The following is a 20,541-nucleotide window of genomic DNA, read 5'->3' on the forward strand; positions in this document are numbered from 1 at the left end:
CATGAAACGAAAACACTATTACAAACAAACAAAACAACAAATGATCTTGAAGCTAAATAACGCAAGTGCCCAGACAAGCAACAAACGTTAAACAAGACAACTACCCACAAAAGCCTACTGCCTATGGCTACCTTAAATATGGCTCCCAATCAGAGACAAATGAATGACAGCTGTCTCTGATTGAGACCCAATCTAGGCAGCCATAGACATGACTAGACAACCTAACAATACTCTATCCCATACACATACAACACCCATAGACTAACCAAAACACACACAACATACAATGCCCACCCCAACTCACGCCCTGACCAACTAAACATAATCAAAATAACATAAAAATAGGTCAGGAACGTGACACATGGAATAATGAGTGACTGTTGGGTATGATGTTGTACTGTAGGTGACATGGAAACACACCAGTTATTTTTTATTTTATTTTATTTGTATTTATTTATATTTTTTACCTTTATTTAACTAGGCAAGTCAGTTAAGAACAATTCTTATTTACAATGACGGCCTAGGAACAGTGGGTTAACTGCCTTGTTCAGGGGCAGAATGACAGATTATTACCTTGTCAGCTCAGGGATTCGATCTCGCAACCTTCCAGTTACTAGTCCAACGCTTATGATCCAATAGGAAATGCTAGTAAATGTAATTGATTATTGAGATGTTAAATGATGATTATGATATAAATAAGGTTATAGCTTGTTTATAGTTAGAACAAATATCTATATGTCTCAAGCTATATCATGGATGGTCAGTCCTTACATCCATAGCTCTGTCTATGAATTTGAGAGTGGTAACATTTCTCCAGCCCCATAGCTTTTTACCAAAACAGGGACATGGAAGACCCCTTATTGTTTCTACTGCTTCATATTGTAACCTGCAGTACGCTGTCTATTTTAGTGCAGTATAATGAAAAGACTGGCCCCTACTACCCTGACCAAGGGCTTTTGGTCTTGCTGGCAAAAGCTAATGTAACGATCGTCCTGGGAAGAAGGAGAGGACCAAGGTGCAGCGTGGTAAGTGTTCATGTTATAATTTAATTAAAACTGAACACTAAACAAAATAACAACGAGGAAGAATGAAAAAGAAACAGTTCTGTATGGTGAAAACACGCAACACAGAAAACAACTACCCACAAACAGAGGTGGGAAAAGGCTACCTAAGTATGGTTCTCAATCAGAGACAACGATTGACAGCTGCCTCTGATTGAGAACCACACCCCGCCAAACACATAGAACACAACATAGAATGCCCACCCCAACTCACGCCCTGACCAACCAAAATAGAGACATAAAAAGGATCTCTAAGGTCAGGGCGTGACAGCTAATTCCCTGTCAGTTAGACCAAAGTACTGAAGGCTCTAGTTGAAAGACTGGAGCCTTGTATGTAAGAAACACCTACATACACCCATGTTACAATTTAATATTTCATATATCTTTGTTGTTGTTGATGTAGGAAGACACCTCATAACGGCTAACATCAGGGGTACCCTTGTGTCATGAACGGGGTATGAAAAGGAGGTCCTCAGCCCCGATGACGGCGGCTGCTGCTGTTACAGGACTACATGTGTCTGTAGTTAAGGTATGGGTGGGGAGTGAGATAGAGGTGGAATTAGGGACATGTTGTCACGTCTGCTCCTCCCCTCCTACGTCGCCAGAGTACTAGCCACCGGTCCTGGGATTCATCATTACGCTCACCTGTTAATCATTATGATTCACACCTGGACTCCATTACCTTCATCATCTCCTCCCCTTTATATGTCACTCGTCCCATGTTCACTCACCAGTTGGTATTGTTCTTGTGTATCGGCATTCTGCCTTATGTTAGTGTCATGTTCTTGGTTTTGTTGTTTATTAAAATGTTTCACCTGCTTCCGACTCACTGCCCCATCATTACACATGTGACGACAGGGATGGTGGATTTTGAAGGGTCAGTGGCAAAAGGGATTGGGGGGACAAATTGATTTATGGGAGAGTGGGGAAAGAAATAGGCTGTATTCCAATACCCTGCATCCAGAAGTGTTCACACTTTCATTTGACCTCATGCATTTAAAAGCATTGGATTGGTGCAAGCATAATATGGAGACATTCCACCACAGCACAAGACCACTGGACGACCCCAGGCCAAGTCTTTGCTTTCCTAACCCCCTGTATTATTTGAATATTGTGAAAAAAGAATAAACAATTCACCACCTAAAACACTGCAGATGAGGCAGAATCAGGCAACAGTGTAAAATCATGTTTAATTACAAATCAAATCTTATTTGTCACATGCACCGAATATAACAGATGTAGTAGACCTTACAGTGAAATGCTCACTGTAAACTGCATTTTATTAACACAGAAGTTAAACAGTGTTATGTTTTAATGTTTTTAGTTGAGTTACATCTAATGACAATGCTTTCCTTTCAAATTACAGAACCAGATTGGAAACTATGGGCATTCACTTAATGCCTCCTGCAGCACTCAGCGCCGCAAAGCTGCTGGTTATAAGCGCAGTGTGTAACGGTTTTCGTTGTCTGAGGAAGAGGAATCATCGGACCAAAGCGCAGCATGGTAAGTGTTCATGCTTTTATTTTTAACTGAACACTATAACAAACATAACAAAGAGAATAACCGAAACAGTCCTGTAAGGTGCAAAACACCAAACAGAAATTAACTACCCACAAAAACTGTGGGAAAAAGATACCTAAGTATGGTTCCCAATCAGAGACAACGATAGACAGCTGTCCCGGATTGAGAACCATACCCGGCCAAAACAAAGAAATACAAAAACATAGAAAAAAAGAACATAGAATGCCCACCCTAATCACACCCTGACCAAACCAAAATAGAGACATAAAAAGCTCTAATGTCAGGGAGTGACACAGTGTGTCTGCATATAACTTGTTTTGCTCAGAGGTGCTGAAGGGGAAAGGTATGTAATCTCAGATGAATGTGTATCCCAACATAAAAAATTTAGTCCTACATTCAGATGTGAAATGTTTAGAGTAATTTTCATCTCTCCATTCTATAATGAGTCTTTCCACAGTATTCCTTTTTTAGTCAGAAAAATATGATATATTCCTCATTTCAAATCAAATCAAATGTATTTATATAGCCCTTCGTACATCAGCTGATATCTCAAAGTGCTGTACAGAAACCCAGCCTAAAACCCCAAACAGCAAGCAATGCAGGTGTAGAAGCACGGTGGCTAGGAAAAACTCCCTAGAAAGGCCAAAACCTAGGAAGAAACCTAGAGAGGAACCAGGCTATGAGGGGTGGCCAGTCCTCTTCTGGCTGTGCCGGGTGGAGATTATAACAGAACATGGCCAAGATGTTCAAATGTTCATAAATGACCAGCATGGTCAAATAATAATAATCACAGTAGTTGTCGAGGGTGCAGCAAGTCAGCACCTCATGAGTAAATGTCAGTTGGCTTTTCATAGCCGATCATTAAGAGTATCTCTACCACTCCTGCGGTCTCTAGAGAGTTGAAAACAGCAGGTTTCAATAAGACTGTTTCCTGCTGGATTCTTTTTTTAAAGGGGTTTTAAAGTAAAAGTATTATTTAAAAACTATATTAACTGCCCAACGACAATAATCATAATAATAATCATTCATTTTAATTTGGCGGACGCCTTTCAGGACACTCAAGGACATCTTACATTAAAAGGAGGCCTACATAAAGTGAAGTGTGATACATGAAGTGTGATACATGATAAAATCAAGTGCATCAATCAACAGTGGAATATAACATCTAAATAATCTAAATTCAAAGGACCAGACAAAACAGGACAGATAAAAAGAGAAGGGAGGGGTTGGGAAGAAGATGCACACCTGGTTTAGGGTAAGGGTTTGGTTTAAGATGGAGAAGGAGAGTTGGAGGTCATACTTTTGCCATATTTATGATTCAACTTCTTCTCTTGTCCTCTCAAGGCATGCCAACCTTTACAAATAATGGGAATCTTCTGGCCACTGGGAAACACTGGCAATTTATAGAGAGAACCCCACACACCAATAACGAGACACACCTGGGCACAATCACAGTTAGGTGACGGATGTCACACCAATAAATAATCGACTTGGGTATTCCACAATGTTCAATTAGAGAACAATTTAAAAGTTAATTGTTTTATTACACATGTACTCTTCATTTCATAAAGCAATTTGTTTTCCAACATACAGTGGGGCAAAAAAGTATTTAGTCAGCCACCAATTGTGCAAGTTCTCCCACTTAAAAATATGAGAGAGGCTTGTAATTTTCATCATAGGTACACTTCAACTATGACAGACAAAATTAGAAAAAAAAATCCAGAAAATCCCATTGTAGGATTTTTAATGAATTTATTTGCAAATTATGGCGGAAAATAAACATTTGGTCACCTACAAACAAGCAAGATTTCTGGCTCTCGCAGACCTGTAACTTCTTCTTTAAGAGGCTCCTCTGTCCTCCACTCGTTACCTGTATTAATGGCACCTGTTTGAACTTGTTATCAGTATAAAAGACACCTGTCCACAACCTCAAACAGTCACACTCCAAACTCCACTATGGCCAAGACCAAAGAGCTGTCAAAGGACACCAGAAACAAAATTATAGACCTGCACCAGGCTGGGAAGACTGAATCTGCAATAGGTAAGCAGCTTGGTTTGAAGAAATCAACTGTGGGAGCAATTATTAGGAATAGAAGACATACAAGACCACTGATAATCTCCCTCGATCTGGGGCTCCACGCAAGATCTCACCCCGTGGGGTCAAAATGATCACAAGAACGGTGAGCAAAAAGAACCACGCGGGGGGACCTAGTGAATGACCTGCAGAGAGCTGGGACCAAAGTAACAAAGCCTACCATCAGTAACACACTACGCCGCCAGGGATTCAAATCCTGCAGTGCCAGACGTGTCCCCCTGCTTAAGCCAGTACATGTCCAGGCCCGTCTGAAGTTTGCTAGAGAGCATTTGGATGATCCAGAAGAAGATTGGGAGAATGTCATATGGTCAGATGAAACCAAAATATAACTTTTTGGTAAAAACTCAACTCGCCGTGTTTGGAGGACAAAGAATGCTGAGTTGCATCCAAAGAACACCATACCTACTGTGAAGCATGGGGGTGGAAACATCATGCTTTGGGGCTGTTTTTCTGCAAAGGGACCAGGACGACTGATCCGTGTAAAGGAAAGAATGAATGGGGCCATGTATCGTGAGATTTTGAGTGAAAACCTCCTTCCATCAGCAAGGGCATTGAAGATGAAATGTGTCTGGGTCTTTCAGCATGACAATGATCCCAAACACACCGCCCGGGCAACGAAGGAGTGGCTTCGTAAGAAGCATTTCAAGGTCCTGGAGTGGCCTAGCCAGTCTCCAGATCTCAACCCCATAGAAAATCTTTGGAGGGAGTTAAAAGTCTGTGTTGCCCAGCAACAGCCCCAAAACACCACTGCTCTAGAGGAGATCTGCATGGAGGAATGGGCCAAAATACCAGCAACAGTGTGTTAAAACCTTGTGAAGACTTACAGAAAACGTTTGACCTCTGTCATTGCCAACAAAGGGTATATAACAAAGTATTGAGAAACTTTTGTTATTGACCAAATACTTATTTTCCACCATAATTTGCAAATAAATTCATTAAAAATCCTAAAATGTGATTTTCTGGATTTTTTTCTTCTCATTTTGTCTGTCATAGTTGAAGTGTACCTATGATGAAAATGGCCTCTCTCATATTTTTAAGTGGGAAAACTTGCACAATTGGTGGCTGACTAAATACTTTTTTGCCCCACTGTATTTAGAAAGAGGTTAAGCTACGCATGACTAAATCGCTTAAAAGTGTCTGTTTAATGCTGTATATTACCATATATTATATGTGGACTATATCTTTATAATACTGAAACAGTCATGGGTCACGTGTGTTTTATAACCTACTGTCATGACGTTGCCTGCTTGGGTATAGCAAGCCCCATCCCCCTCTCCCTGCCTCTCTCTGCCCCCTACAACTAGGCTGCTGTGGTCACAGAGAGACGTTGTAAATTCCTGAGAATCTCCTCATGGCCAAACAGTATTAGAGAGAGGGTACACTTTCAGAACAAAGGGATTTCTTCCACGTCACAGAACTTGAGGTACGAACACATTTCATGTTCCTGAAAAAGTATAAAGGATCGGTGAAGATTCCAGCTATTAACTGGTCCGTTTGTCACAACTTGGGAGACTGTGTGGCTGCAGTACCATACCACTGTTTATATAATAGCCTCAGATATGAGGTTTACATCTAATTGTTGTATACGATGAATGAGTGAGTATGATACTGTTTGTATAATTGTGTAATATGATTTTGGACTGTTTAATGAAGAAAAATCCAATCCCTTTTGATTTGAACTAAATCTGAGGACCCGCCCCTGAGCCCAGTTGGGTAAGACATCCTGGGACAGCCCCTTTCTGCAATTCCTAATAAAAACTCAACTTGAGAAATTATCACTAGACCATGTTTTTTCTCCATTAGGAGGAGAACGAAGGTTGTGTACCACTGCTGAATCTGTTAACCATACCACGTGGTTAAACTCTTAGACGAATAAGAACAAGTCTTTGATATTGACTACTAGTCTGCAGCTAGGAATTCGGTATCATTGAACGCGAAGAACGACAACCGCCGAAACATCCATTCTATAACGAATGTCACTCTGAACTATCTCCTCTAACCAAGACAGAGAAAGACGGACGAAACTCTCCAACAGAAACAAACTTTTCTCCAGCGATCAAGACGACACACTGAGCGTAAATATATATATATTGATTGCAGTTGTTCCCTAATGAGTGAGCGTTCATGTGTAAAGGATTAGCATGTCAATTGTTATAATTATGAACTCTGTAGTAACTTCTTAGTCGAACAAGCCGCCATGCCAGTTCAGCCCACTAGGGCTTATTCTCCTACCATTTCATGTAACCATTTTAAGTTTGTTTGTTTGTTTATGCATTTCTGTGGGTTCGTGCAGATAACCAAGACTGGGTTCGTGCAGATAACCAACAATTTACGACGTTTGGAATGAGACTAACGTGAGGTAAAGTAAATAATTAATTAATTCAAAGACTAATTGATCAGATAAAATATCTGAAAAGTTATTTTAGGAAACGATAACTTTGTAATCTGAATATTTTTCTTTGGTGCCCCAACTTCATAGTTAATTAGTTACGTTATTAATCAGTTGATCGCGTAATAACTAATTACAGAGAATCTTTGATAAAAACTATAAGTCTTCAATTTAATGATAGTAAAGACACGACACTACTGTATCTGGCCTGTTAGTCAGTTGAATATCTGGTTAAAAAGTGAAACAGCATTGCGCCTTAGCTCTGTCACAGTAGAACTGTAGCCCGTGGAGCTGGAGAAAGAGCACTCATTGTCTTGTACCACCACATCTGTACAAGAACTGGAGATTTGTGCCAGTTTTTATACGTTTTTGTGTGATATTTTGGGGGGCTGTCAAAGTGGTACTCCTGAGTGGCGCAGCGGTCTAAGGCACTGCATCTCAGCGCTAGAGGCGTCACTACAGACCCTGGTTTGATCCCGCGCTGTATCACAACCGGCCGTGATTGGGAGTCCCATAGGGCGGCTCACAGTTTGCCCAGCGTCGTCCGGGTTAGGCTGTCATTGTAAAATAATAATTTGTTCTTAACTGACTTGCCTAGTTAAATAAAGGTTAAATAAAAACATTTAAATAAAATAAAGTCTGGGCGTTCCACGTTGTAACGGGATAAGGCAAAATTAACACAGCTCCTGCAGCGTTTAAAACGTTCAATAGGACCTCCATTTGAGACTGCAGAGCCAACTAGGCTATCTCTCTCTTTACATGGAATCTGGCAGGATCAGACAGTTGCGTTCACAGCAACTGAGCCCAAGTCGTGGGATCCAAAATCTAAAAGTATATAAAATCAAACTTTACAAGGAAACAGACACAACTTTACAAAAACAATAAACCGAGGTCTCTTGTTCAACGTTCAACATACGTCAGGCTCTGATGGCATGAAGGTCCCCACATACAGCTGTCTGGAACAAAGCCTGAAACAGAGATAAACGTCATGTTATTATTGACTCTGGCTTTGTTGAAATATTACAAGAGAACATCATGTATGACCGTATTCTGAATCCTGTATTCCTACTGCAGACGTCACACAACATGAGTGACAAGATGACTCTTTAATTACATGAATCAGATCAAATCAAACACACTCCTACCATCACTAACTAGACTGTACAACTGTATTACTTGTAAACCAGTACTATGGCTACTACTTCTAAACTACATCACAACTGATAATATCTAAGATGACAGTGTAGCCTACATATGACAATAGAAAGAGGTCTTTCTCCTCACACCTTTCTCGTTCTTCTACTTCTTCTTCCAAATGACGACCCCAACAACAGCAACAACAACGACCAGGAGAGCTACAGCAACTCCAATGACGGGGCCGGAGCCAATGGCGTTTGGGTCATTTGCACCTGTAATAATCAAAACAGAGCATTCAGACAATAATGCTAGATTATACATTTTTATCTCAAATTAATTCCAAGCAGCATCCCTCAATGTTGATAAAAATGTCAGGAGGTCAATGAGAACATGCAGTCAGACAGGTAGCTGTACTGAGCAGATGAGTGAACAAATGAGGAATAATGGGTACATTCAGTAGGAGGGTTGGGTATAGTGTACATTTTAATATCTCCCTCTTACCCCTGTTGGTCTTTCCCCAGTTGGTCTGGATCTCAGACTCAGTCAGAACCTTGATGAAGTCCTCCTTGATACCAGTGACCTGAACCACACACTGATACTTGTTATTCTTCCACTCCTCAGGCGTCACTCTGAGGTGGGTGCTTTTCTGGAAGGTTCCATCATCGTTGGGAAGAGTCTCTCCATTCTCCACATCTTCATGGTGTTCTTGTCCATCTTTTATCCAGACTACCTTGACTCCACTGGGGTAGAAACCTGTAGCGTGGCAGGTCACTGGAGAGGAGGGAGTCTTCTGGAGCAGAGACACTGAGGGAGGGACTGGAGAGAGAGAAGGGGGGAAGGGAAGAGAGTGTAGTGTAATGTTGAGAGGGGTAATAGACAGACTGTCACGTTCCTGACCTGTTTTCTGTTATTGTTATATGTGTTAGTCGGTCAGGGCGTGAGTTTGGGTGGGCAGTCTATGTTATGTGTTTCTATGTTGGTTGATGGGTGACCTGATATGGTTCTCAATTAGAGGCAGGTGGTTTACGTTTCCTCTGATTGAGAGCCATATTAAGGTAGGTGGTTTCACATTGTTTGTTGTGGGTGGTTGTTTCCTGTGTCTGTGTATGTTGCGCCACACGGGACAGTTTCGGTTTGTTTGTTCGTTCGTTCGTTTTGTGTAGTCATTTTTCCTGTTCGTGCGTTCTTCGTTACATGTAAGTTCTTACGTCCAGGTCTGTCTACATCGTTTTGTTATTTTGTTTAGTATCAAGTATAGTTCGTTTTTTGTCTTGTTTAAATAAATAATATGTCATTTCACAACGCTGCGTTTTGGTCGAATCCCTGCTCCTCCTCTTCGGATGAAGAGGAGGAGGAAATCCGTTACAGAACCACCCACCACACCAGGACCAAGCAGTGTGAGTTTGAGCAGCGGCCAAGTAATCAGGACTCGTGGACTTGGGAGGAAATATTGGAAGGAAAAGGACACTGGGCTCATATTGGAGAATATCGCCGCGCTCGTGAGGAGATGGAGGCAGCGAGAGCCCAAGAGCGGTGGTATGAGGAGGCAGCAAGGAGACGTGGCTGGAAGCCCGCGAAGAAACCCCAAAAATGTATTGGGGGGGGCTAAGAGGCAGTGGGCCAAGGGCAGGTAGGAGACCTGCGCCCACTTCCCAGGCTAACCGTGGAGAGCGGGAGTATGGGCAGACACCGTGTTACGCAGTAGAGCGCACGGTGTCTCCTGTACGTGTTCATAGCCCGGTGCGGGTTATTCCACCTCCCCGCACTGGTAGGGCTAGATTGGGCATTGAGCCAGGTGCCATGAAGCCGGCTCAACGCGTCTGGTCTCCAGTGCGTCTCCTCGAGCCGGCATACATGGCACCAGCTTTACGCATGGTGTCCCCGGTTCGCCTACATAGCCCGGTGCGGGTTATTCCACCTCCCCGCACTGGTCGGGCGATGGGGAGCATTCAACCAGGTAAGGTTGGGCAGGCTCGGTGCTCAAGGGAGCCAGTACGCCTGCACGGTCCGGTATTTCCGGCGCCACCTCCCCGCCCCAGCCTAGTACCACCAGTGCCTACACCACGCACCAGGCTTCCAGTGCGTTTCCAGAGCCCTGTTCCTCCTCCACGCACTCTCCCTATGGTGCGTGTCTCCAGCCCAGTGCCTCCAGTTCCGGCACCACGCACTAAGCCGCCTGTGCGTCTCCAGAGCCCTGTACACACTGTTCCTTCTCCCCGTACTCGTCCTGATGTGCGTGCCCTCAGCCCGGTGCCACCAGTGCCGGTACCACGCACCAGGTCCATAGTACGCTTTGAGAGTCCAGTGTGCCCTGTCCCTGCTCCCCGCACTAGCCTGAAGGTGCGTGTCCTTAGCCCGGTGCCTCCAGTTCCGGCACCACGCACCAGGCCTACAGTGCGCCTCATCCGGCCAGAGCCATCCGTCTGCCCAGTGCCATCTGAGCCATCCGTCTGCCCAGTGCCATCTGAGCCATCCGTCTGCCCAGTGCCATCTGAGCCATCCGTCTGCCCAGTGCCATCTGAGCCATCCGTCTGCCCAGTGCCATCTGAGCCATCCGTCTACACAGCGCCATCTGAGCCATCCGTCTATCCAGCGCCATCTGGGCCATCCGTCTATCCAGCGCCATCTGAGCCATCCGTCTGTCCCGAGCCATTAGAGCCGCCCGTCTGTCCCGAGCCGTCAGAGCCATTCGTCAGTCAGGAGCCGCTAGAGCCATTCGTCAGTCAGGATCTGCCAGAGCCGCCAACCAGACAGGATCTGCCAGAGCCGCCAACCAGACAGGATCTGCCAGAGCCGCCAACCAGACAGGATCTGCCAGAGCCGCCAACCAGACAGGATCTGCCAGAGCCGCCAACCAGACAGGATCTGCCAGAGCCGCCAGCGAGCCATGAGCGTCCAGAGCCGTCAGCCAGCCGTGAGCGTCCAGAGCCGTCAGCCAGCCGTGAGCGTCCAGAGCCGTCAGCCAGCCGTGAGCGTCCAGAGCCGTCAGCCAGCCGTGAGCGTCCAGAGCCGTCAGCCAGCCGTGAGCGTCCAGAGCCGTCAGCCAGCCGTGAGCGTCCAGAGCCGTCAGCCAGCCGTGAGCGTCCAGAGCCGTCAGGCAGCCATGAGCGTCCAGAGCCGTCAGCCAGCCATGAGCGTCCAGAGCCGTCAGCCAGCCATGAGCGTCCAGAGCTGTCAGCCAGCCATGAGCTGCCCCTCAGCCCGGAGCTGCCATTAATCCAGAACTGCCCCTCAGTCCAGAGCTGTCTCTCTGTCCGGAGCTGCCCTTCAGTCCGGAGTTGCCCCTCTATCCTGAGCTACCTCTCTATCCTGATCTACCTCTCTGTCCTGAGCTACCTTATCCCGGTGCTGCCCCTTGTCCCAGTGCTGCCCTTTATCTCGATGTTACCCTTTAAATTAAGTGGGTGGAATAGGAGGGTGGTCATTCGGAGGGGGAAACGTAAGCTGGGATTGACTATGGTGGGGTGGGGACCTCGCCCAGAGCCTGAGCCACCACCGTGGTCAGATGCCCACCCAGACCCTCCCCTAGACTTTTGGTGGTGCGTCCGGAGTACGCACCTTGAGGGGGGGGTTATGTCACGTTCCTGACCTGTTTTCTGTTATTGTTGTATGTGTTAGTCGGTCAGGGCGTGAGTTTGGGTGGGCAGTCTATGTTATGTGTTTCTATGTTGGTTGATGGGTGACCTGATATGGTTCTCAATTAGAGGCAGGTGGTTTACGTTTCCTCTGATTGAGAGCCATATTAAGGTAGGTGGTTTCACATTGTTTGTTGTGGGTGGTTGTTTCCTGTGTCTGTGTATGTTGCGCCACACGGGACTGTTTCGGTTTGTTTGTTCGTTCGTTCGTTTTGTGTAGTTATTTTTCCTGTTCGTGCGTTCTTCGTTACATGTAAGTTCTTACGTCCAGGTCTGTCTACATCGTTTTGTTATTTTGTTTAGTATCAAGTATAGTTCGTTTTTTGTCTTGTTTAAATAAATAATATGTCATTTCACAACGCTGCGTTTTGGTCGAATCCCTGCTCCTCCTCTTCGGATGAAGAGGAGGAGGAAATCCGTTACACAGACGCACACAGATAGAGATGGGAAAGAAAATGAAAGAGAGGGTAGCAGTAGAGAGAAAATCAGAGACAGGTTAGCAGTAGAGAGAAAAAGACAGAGAGGGTAGCAGTAGAGAGAAAAAGACAGAGAGGGTAGCAGTAGAGAGAAAATTACAGAGAGGGTAGCAGTACAGATAAAATGACAGAGAGGGTAACAGTAGAGAGAAAATGACAGAGATGGTAGCAGTAGAAAGAGAATGACAAATAAATGATACATGTTTTTAAAGATAATGCTAATCTCATTCAAAACAACAATTTCATGTGACTTAAAAACAACTGATTTTGAAATGATTCCTGAAAATGAAATATCACATAATTCCTGCCAGTGGAGTTCCGTCACGTCATGCGTCTCTGTACCTGTCCTCTTCAGAGTGCTCTTCCCATAGTCCAGATACTTCTTCAGCCAATCAATGCAGGTCTGGGTGAGGTAGTGTTTCTGCTGCTCATTGTAAGACATGTCATTGTCCCACTTGTGTTTGGTGATGACTGCCTGTGGTTTTGGAGCGATCCATGTCTTGGTCTTCAGGTCAAATGCCACACAATCCTCTCCATCATATCCATACTGCATAAACCCCTCTGTGACTCCAGTGTCCTCGTTCCACTCACAGCCGTACATCTTCTGAACAATATGCACACCTGAGAGACAGAGGGGGGAGGATCATTAACACTGTGCATTGCTCCATCTGTTCTCCAGATTCAGTCTGCCAGTGGGATCTCTATCATCATGTATTAGTTGTTCAACCAGACTGGAATAAAACAGATCAGCTCAGACCTCTACAGTGTGATGATGATGTCACACCTTCACCACAGAGACAGAGAGTTGATGAGGAGACTCAGAGAGTGTGGATCTATTCTACACCAGCTGATGTTGGCTTGGTTCTATTTACTGTGTTGAAGATACACATTGTGTTCAGTACAGTAGTGTTATTCTGACAAATGGATGTTGTGTAGGACTGTAGTTTTCAGTGAGGTGAGTAAATGAATAAAATACTGTTGATAAATGAAGACTGTCCTCTAGTGATGATGTCAGAGATAAATAGAGGAAGTGAGAGAGGATACTCTTCAGTCAGGAACAACAGGAGAGAGAGATGGAGAGACTAACATGAAGAAGATTATCTCTCAATGGCGCATGTTGTCTCTCTCTCCTCCCTGCTGCAGCGAACAGGCACCACAACCACAACACAGCAAGTGTTTATCACGCTGTCCGTGGTGCTGAAGCTGCAACAAAATTACAGCCATTTTGTTTCTTACTTGTTTCTCTGACTGAAAAGTTGTAACCGAAATCCCTCATTTGTTTAGGAAAAACATTCCCTATAACCTCAACCCATGCTCTCTTTAAGTGGAACAGGTATGTGTCGCATGCACATGACAAATAGTGACAAATAGTGCCTGACCTATAGCCTAGCATAATCACGTCAATAAATTGTTTATAACACACTCCGAACACCATAACACAGCAAAATGGATGTGGAGGACATGAAGAAAAAACTCGAAATGGGGGAATGTTTACTTGTTGCTTAGGAGGGAAAGGGGAAGTCAGACGTGTGGAAGACATGTGACTTAGTTGTAGAAACTACTGCAGATGATGAAAAAGGAGGGTGGAGGAGCAAGAACTGTCTGAGTATTATGTATGACAAACAGGTGCTGTTAGATTACAATATTATTGTTCCTGACCATTTGGAACAGTGTAAACAACACTAAATAAATTATAATTGTACCAGTCTGTTCTAAAGAAATACATTTTTAAAGCCTTTTTTAAAGCATAGCAAATATTAAAAACAGACGAATGTGTGACATTTCTTTATCTGACATTTTGCGGTTGTGTGAGGCTTGGTGCTCACCAAAACAGTAGGCTATTAAACAAACACTCAGAGGCAACAGAAGAAGGATCTGTCTTATTTCTGTAGAGAAACACTACCGTTCAAAAGTTTGGGGTCACTTAGAAATGTCCATGTTTTTGAAAGAAAAGCAATTTTTTTGTCCATTAAAATAACATCAAATTGATCAGAAATACAGTGTAGACCTTGTTAATGTTGTAAATGACTATTGTAGCTGGAAACGGCTGATTTTTTTATGGAATATCTTCATAGGTATACAGAGGCCCATTAACAGCAACCATCACTCCTGTGTTCCAATGGCACGTTGTGTTAGCTAATCCAAGTTATCATTTTAAAAGGCTAATTGATCATTAGAAAACCTTTTTGCAATTATGTTAGCACAGCTAAAAACTGTTGTTCTGATTAAAGAAGCAATAAAACTGGCCTTATTTATTTAGACTATTCGAGTATCTGGAGCATCAGCATTTGTGGGTTCGATTATAGGCTCAAAATGGCCAGAAACAAAGAACTTTCTTCTGAAACTCGCCAGTCTATTCTTGTTCTGAGAAATTAAGGCTATTCCATGCGAGAAATTAACAAGAAACTGAAGATCTCGTACAACGCTGTGTACTACTCCCTTCACAGAACAGCGCAAACTGTCTCTAACCAGAATAGAAAGAGGAGTGGGAGGCCCCAGTGCACAAATGAGCAAGAGGACAAGTACAGTAGAGTCTAGTTTGAGAAACAGACGCCTCACAAGTCCTCAACTGGCAGCTTCATCAAATAGTACCTGCCAAACACCAGTCTCAACGTCAACAGTGAAGAGGCGACTCCGGGATCCTGGCAGAGTTGCAAAGAAAAAGCCATATCTCAGACTGGCCAATAAAAATAAAAGATAAATGGGCAAAAGAACTCTGCCTAGAAGGCCAGTATCCCGGAGTCACCTCTTCACTGTTGACGTTGAGACTGGTGTTTTGCGGGTACTTTTTAAGAAAGCGCATTTGTTATAAAATAACACTATATTTATTGGTGTTGCACCGTTGTTCTTAGAGAATAGAAACATATACAATTTCAGTAGCATGTTTCTTTGATGAACTGTGCCATCCCCCAATTAATTAGTCTACTGAGACAGGAGCCAATTAGACAGGTGGCTTGTGCACTATTAAAAAAAATAACAATAATTGCAACTGCTCGACTAAACAAATCTCGTTCGACCAACAGCCTTTCGACCAAACAATCAACCAGTCGACTAAAATGGGGTCAGCCCTAGTAGAGAGTTCTCCTGAGAGACCTGATCAGCTCCAACAGCAGAGCCCACAGGGAGTCACGGTCCATTAGAGCAGAGAAGACCAAAGACACATCATCACTATCATCTTCATCACTATCATCATCATCATCATCATGTTCTACTGCTCTGCTTCTCTCTGCTTCTCTCTACATCAGATCAGAGAGACACTCAGAGAGGCTGAGGAGACTACAGCTCTACTGTTAGGGACAGGGGGGGCACACAGGAGGGCAGTGTGGATAACACACTGACTGAGGGACTGACTGACAAATTAAACTTGCACGTATCTCAAGCAGAGATCACAGAGAAATCTGACATTCACCAACCTGCCATTCAGGTAATTGGAAAGAGACCAATGCCATAAGTGCATAAAGATGATTATAGTTTGATGCCATTTACAGTAGTGGTTTGGTCATAGTTATCTGTCCTTCACACACTTACAGAGTACACAGTAGTTTTAAAATGAATGCTGTGCTGGTGGGACCATACATACAGTAAACATAAGCAGAGAAACAAAGGAGACCATGTTAGATACTTTCAAATACTGAAGTCAGCAGATGATGCTGTGTGGTAAGTGTAAAGGAAACAGAAACAGGAAGGAGGGGCAGATCTGTACATCCCTGATATTCTAGATCTGTAACTTTAGTGATCACTTCTCTAATCCTGATTCATTCTTGTCTCCTAGAATAAGGGATTTTGACAGTTTATACAAACACAACTGATCAGATGAGGTAAAGATGAAAGACTTACCTCCACTTTGGTTAAAACGCTGCTTTAGAATATCGACGTCAGCTTTGAAAGTCCGCTGGGAGCCCAAGAAAATCCCTGTGTTCCTCTCCCAGTACAGTGTGTCTGTATGCCTGTTCATCCAGTCCTGTTTGGGCACCGCTCTCTGGCTGTTGCTGTCATAGTGAACCATCTGAACACCATCCACCATCCCCACAACCACAAACTCTGGGAAGTTGGAAACTTCAGAAGATGCAGTGTAGAAATACTTCAGGGAGTGAGTCACTAGAGGAAAGAAAGTTAATGTTAATGTTGAATTCTGAACAGATAATCGTTTTTCAAAGTCATGTAGGCTGAACAGAGGTTTACATTTCTCTATATTCACTTTCTAGTTTCTCCACACTACTGTTTAATAAACTGGTTGTTTATTAAATATTACTTTGAGCATTTCTAAGACAGCATATAACCTCTAGATATTACACATATTGTGTATCAGTCAAGGAGAACCAAGAATGTTTTATCAAGAAAATGATCTGGATTCAGTGTCTGATATATAGATGGACACACTGAACGTTACGAACAGTATTTTGAAATGGAACAAAGTGATATTCCCAGGCAGATATTTCTGTGGATTCATTACCTGTGATATACACAAGTGAAAACATGGTATCCCTTCCAAATGTACAGCATGGACATTTTGAAAACGATACGGTCCTGTTGGTAGTACACAGTTGGTAGTACATGATGCTTGCAACGCCAGGGTTGTGGGTTGGAATTGCACGGGGGACCAATACGAAAATGTATGCACTCACTACTGTAAGTCGCTCTGGATTAGTGTCAGATAAATAATGTACATGTAAAAACATTGATAATAACTCAAGCCCACTATCACTGAAAATGTATACACTTGACTGTTAGTAGTCTGGATAAAACCGTCTGCTGAATAATGTAAATGTAAGTTCATTGATAATAAGTCAAGCCCAAGACCACTATCACTGTAAGACTGATAGATGACACTAATCTTTAGCAACTTTACTTTTGACCTTGTACTGTAGTCATCCCGACAGGAACTACCAAGTGGTTAAAACTATTTGATTCAGTTCACACTCAGCTAAAGTTAATATGGCATCAAAATAAACTTTTATGAAAGTCTATTAGTGGATTATATTTAATTAAGGGGAGAAAAATCCAAAAAACACAAATATTTTCTGGATTTTTGTAGGAATAACACTGCAGTGTCCAGGTGCAAAACCTGTCATTGTTTAAAGTCCTGTGATGAATGTGATGCTGACATCAATTCTGTTTCTCAAAGGTGGCAGAATTGACTGTTTAGCCTCTTTTCTGAATATGTCAGTAGCACCCCAGTGTTGTTACTCTGAACAAGCTATAGGCCGATGAGAGTGACTCCTTGTACCAGTCTATAATCACAACATGTTTTAAACAGGCCACCATTGTTCCTGTTCCAAGAACTCCAAGGTAACCTGCCTAAATGACTATCGTCCCATAGCACTCACATCTGTAATCATGAAGTGCTTTGAAAGGCTGGTCATCAGTAAATCACTGGGGCCGAGCTCCCTGCCATCCAGGACCTCTATATCAGGCAGTGTCAGAGGAAGGTCCGAAAAAAATGTCAGACTTCAGCCACCCAAACCATAGACTGTTCTCTCTGCTACCGTCCAGCAAGCCGTACCAACAGGTTCCCGAGACAGCTTCTATCCCCAAGCCATAAGACTGCTAAATAGTTCATCAAATGGTTACCAGGCTATCTGCATTGACCCTATTAGGCACACTCACAAGATTCTACACACGCTCACTTAAACTGACACTCACGAAAACCCACATACCCTACATACGCACAGACACACACACACCCTACATACGCACAGACACACACACACATAGCAAACACATACACAAATACTGTCGCCACACACACATACACACCAGACCTGGAATTACAAGTTTTAACTATCCTTTGTGGAAAGTCAAACTAATTCTGGGGGAACAATTTGAATACAGACCCCAAAAATTACTACTTTTTATAACTATTTGAATAAATATCTCAGAAAGTGACTACTTTTCAAAACTATTTGAATACAGATATCAGAAAGTAAATACTTGTTTAAACTATTTGAATACAGATCTGAGAAAGTAACTACTTAAAAAAAATATTTGAATACAGAAACTATTGGATTGGCTGCCTTGTACTAATAGGACTCCCTAAAAATACGCCACCTCGATACAAGTGATTTTTCATAACAGATGACTTTTCGTAACAGGTTAGGAGAGTATTTCCCCTAACCTTAACCTAATTCCCCTAAACTGATGTGTAAGTAATCAAAGTGGAGTGTTTTTAGGGAATCTCTTCAACTAATGACAGGTCTGTATCTGGAACTGCATGTTGAAGACAGAAATAAAATGAATAGACCTAACACAATCTCCTATACTATTCCAATCTATCTGACAGTCATATTTGATATACACAATACATTTCTATCTGAACATTTTGTAAATATCCATTCTCCTGAATGTCCATTGCCCCAGGTGTACTCAATCAAGTCAAACCAATTATATTTTGTACAGATACGTATAAATAAGTTGTAACACTCAACTACTGTATGACTCTTTCAACATGCCACTGCAAAGCTTGAAAGCTGCAATACATTTTATGATCCCTGAAAACCCCAGCCAGCAGCATACCACGCTGTATACCACTGCTGGCTTGCTTCTGAAGCTAAGCAGGGTTGGTCCTGGTCAGTCCCTGGATGGGAGACCAGATACTGCTGGAAGTGGTGTTGGAGGGCCAGTAGGAGGCACTCTTTCCTCTGGTCTAAAAAATATCCCAAGGCAGTGATTGGGGACACTGCCCTGTGTAGGGTGCTGTCTTTCAAATGGGATGTTAAACAGGTGTCCTGACTCTCTGAGGTCATTAAAGATCCCATGGCACATATTGTAGGGGTGTTAGCCCTGGTGTCCTGGCTAAATTCCCAATCTGTTCCTCAAACCATCATGGTCACCTAATAATCCCCAGTTTAAAATTGGCTCATTCATCTCTCCCCTGTAACTATTCCCCAGGTTGTTGCTGTAAATGAGAACGTGTTCTCAGTCAACTTACCTGGTAAAATAACAGATAAATTAAAAAAATACTGAAGAGTTACTAAAAGCAAATTGGATGCTTGGCTAAAACAACTGTGAACCTCATTGTTCATCTGAGCACAAGTGTTCTTGTTTCAAACACACACTGTACCATCTTTAAAGGGATAGTTTACTCAGAATACAAACTGACATGATTTTACACCTAACTTGACTGTAGTTGATTCAAGAAGGCAGTTTTGGGATATTTAGTATCCTTTCAACACTTAGCCTAACAGCCATATTTTGTTACTGTTAGCATTCTCAGTAACACTGAACATTAAACTGTTCTTGTACCTGTGTAATAAAACTTTTGGATCAACATTTTATTAGCCTGTTGTTACAGAATGCTTTGGTAGTTGCATTTTAATTGCATAGCAATACGCTGAACGTTTTTGTAACTACTGTACACAAGAGGAATAGTGACTGTTCCTTATTCCACTTATGTAATAACTCAATTATTATGCAATTCTAAAGTAATTTCCAAAGTCTTATGTAACAACATGCTAACAATGTTGATCCAAAAGTTGTAATACACCTGCACAAGAACAGTTTTAATGTTGCTATTGTAACAGGGTTGGTTATGTTTCCACTTGCCTCTAAAGAAATGTGTATTTGATGTTCAAGCATTCTTATTGGTTAGTTCAACTCTGATGACAATAAGGGGTGTTGTGATTGGCCCCGCTTGCAGATAGGGGGAGATCGCGAACGTCAGGTCTTCCCAGTATGAAAATGTGATGCGAGGGGTAGGTCACGTTCTGAATACTGTTTTCTATTTTCTATTTTACAATGTGTACAAATTTGCTGTACGTTACTGATTTTATACATGTGTGGTTATATGGTACCTGTTAGGGATTGAGGGGCTTTCTGGGATGTGCTTTGGCATATGATTGCTGTAAATAATTGTGTTAGCTAGCATACACCGATGTCATGGTCACATAAGCCACGGCTAACACAGTTGTCTTCATGCTACAGATTTTGCCATCGACAGCCATCATCACTGTTAAGTCCTGCACAACTAACGTGCTGTTTCCCATTTAACCACAGGTATTTACACATGTTATATTTTGTATTGTATTTTTGTATTTTGTTCACCCAGTATGAAAATGTGATGCGAGGGATTTTGCCATCGACAGCCATCATCACTGTTAAGTCCTGCACAACTAACGTGCTGTTTCCCATTTAACCACAGAAATAAATGATGCTCAACTGGGACCACTGGCCGAAGTGATTTATTATTTTAAAACACAACGCATGGAGAGTACACTATACATCTGTTACA

General features: G+C 42.8%; 2 protein-coding genes across 2 annotated transcripts in view; both read right to left on the bottom strand.

Annotated features, from left to right (window-relative positions):
* LOC139558983 (BOLA class I histocompatibility antigen, alpha chain BL3-7-like) overlaps positions 1–20,541 on the bottom strand; it is a 220,857-nt gene that overhangs the window by 137,385 nt on the left and 62,931 nt on the right. The window lies entirely within an intron of this gene.
* Positions 2,233–20,541, bottom strand: part of LOC139558981 (class I histocompatibility antigen, F10 alpha chain-like) — a 20,579-nt gene continuing 2,270 nt past the window's right edge. The window contains exons 2-6 of the mRNA XM_071374554.1: positions 16,152–16,412; positions 12,657–12,935; positions 8,705–9,019; positions 8,353–8,475; positions 2,233–8,034 (exon numbers count right to left, since the gene is read on the bottom strand). Coding sequence (XP_071230655.1) covers positions 8,366–8,475; positions 8,705–9,019; positions 12,657–12,935; positions 16,152–16,412 — 965 coding nt within the window. The 3' untranslated portion in view covers positions 2,233–8,034; positions 8,353–8,365. The remainder of the gene's footprint in view (positions 8,035–8,352; positions 8,476–8,704; positions 9,020–12,656; positions 12,936–16,151; positions 16,413–20,541) is intronic.

Source organism: Salvelinus alpinus, chromosome 29, assembly GCF_045679555.1.
Source record: "Salvelinus alpinus chromosome 29, SLU_Salpinus.1, whole genome shotgun sequence".
Classification (NCBI taxonomy): domain Eukaryota; kingdom Metazoa; phylum Chordata; class Actinopteri; order Salmoniformes; family Salmonidae; genus Salvelinus; species Salvelinus alpinus.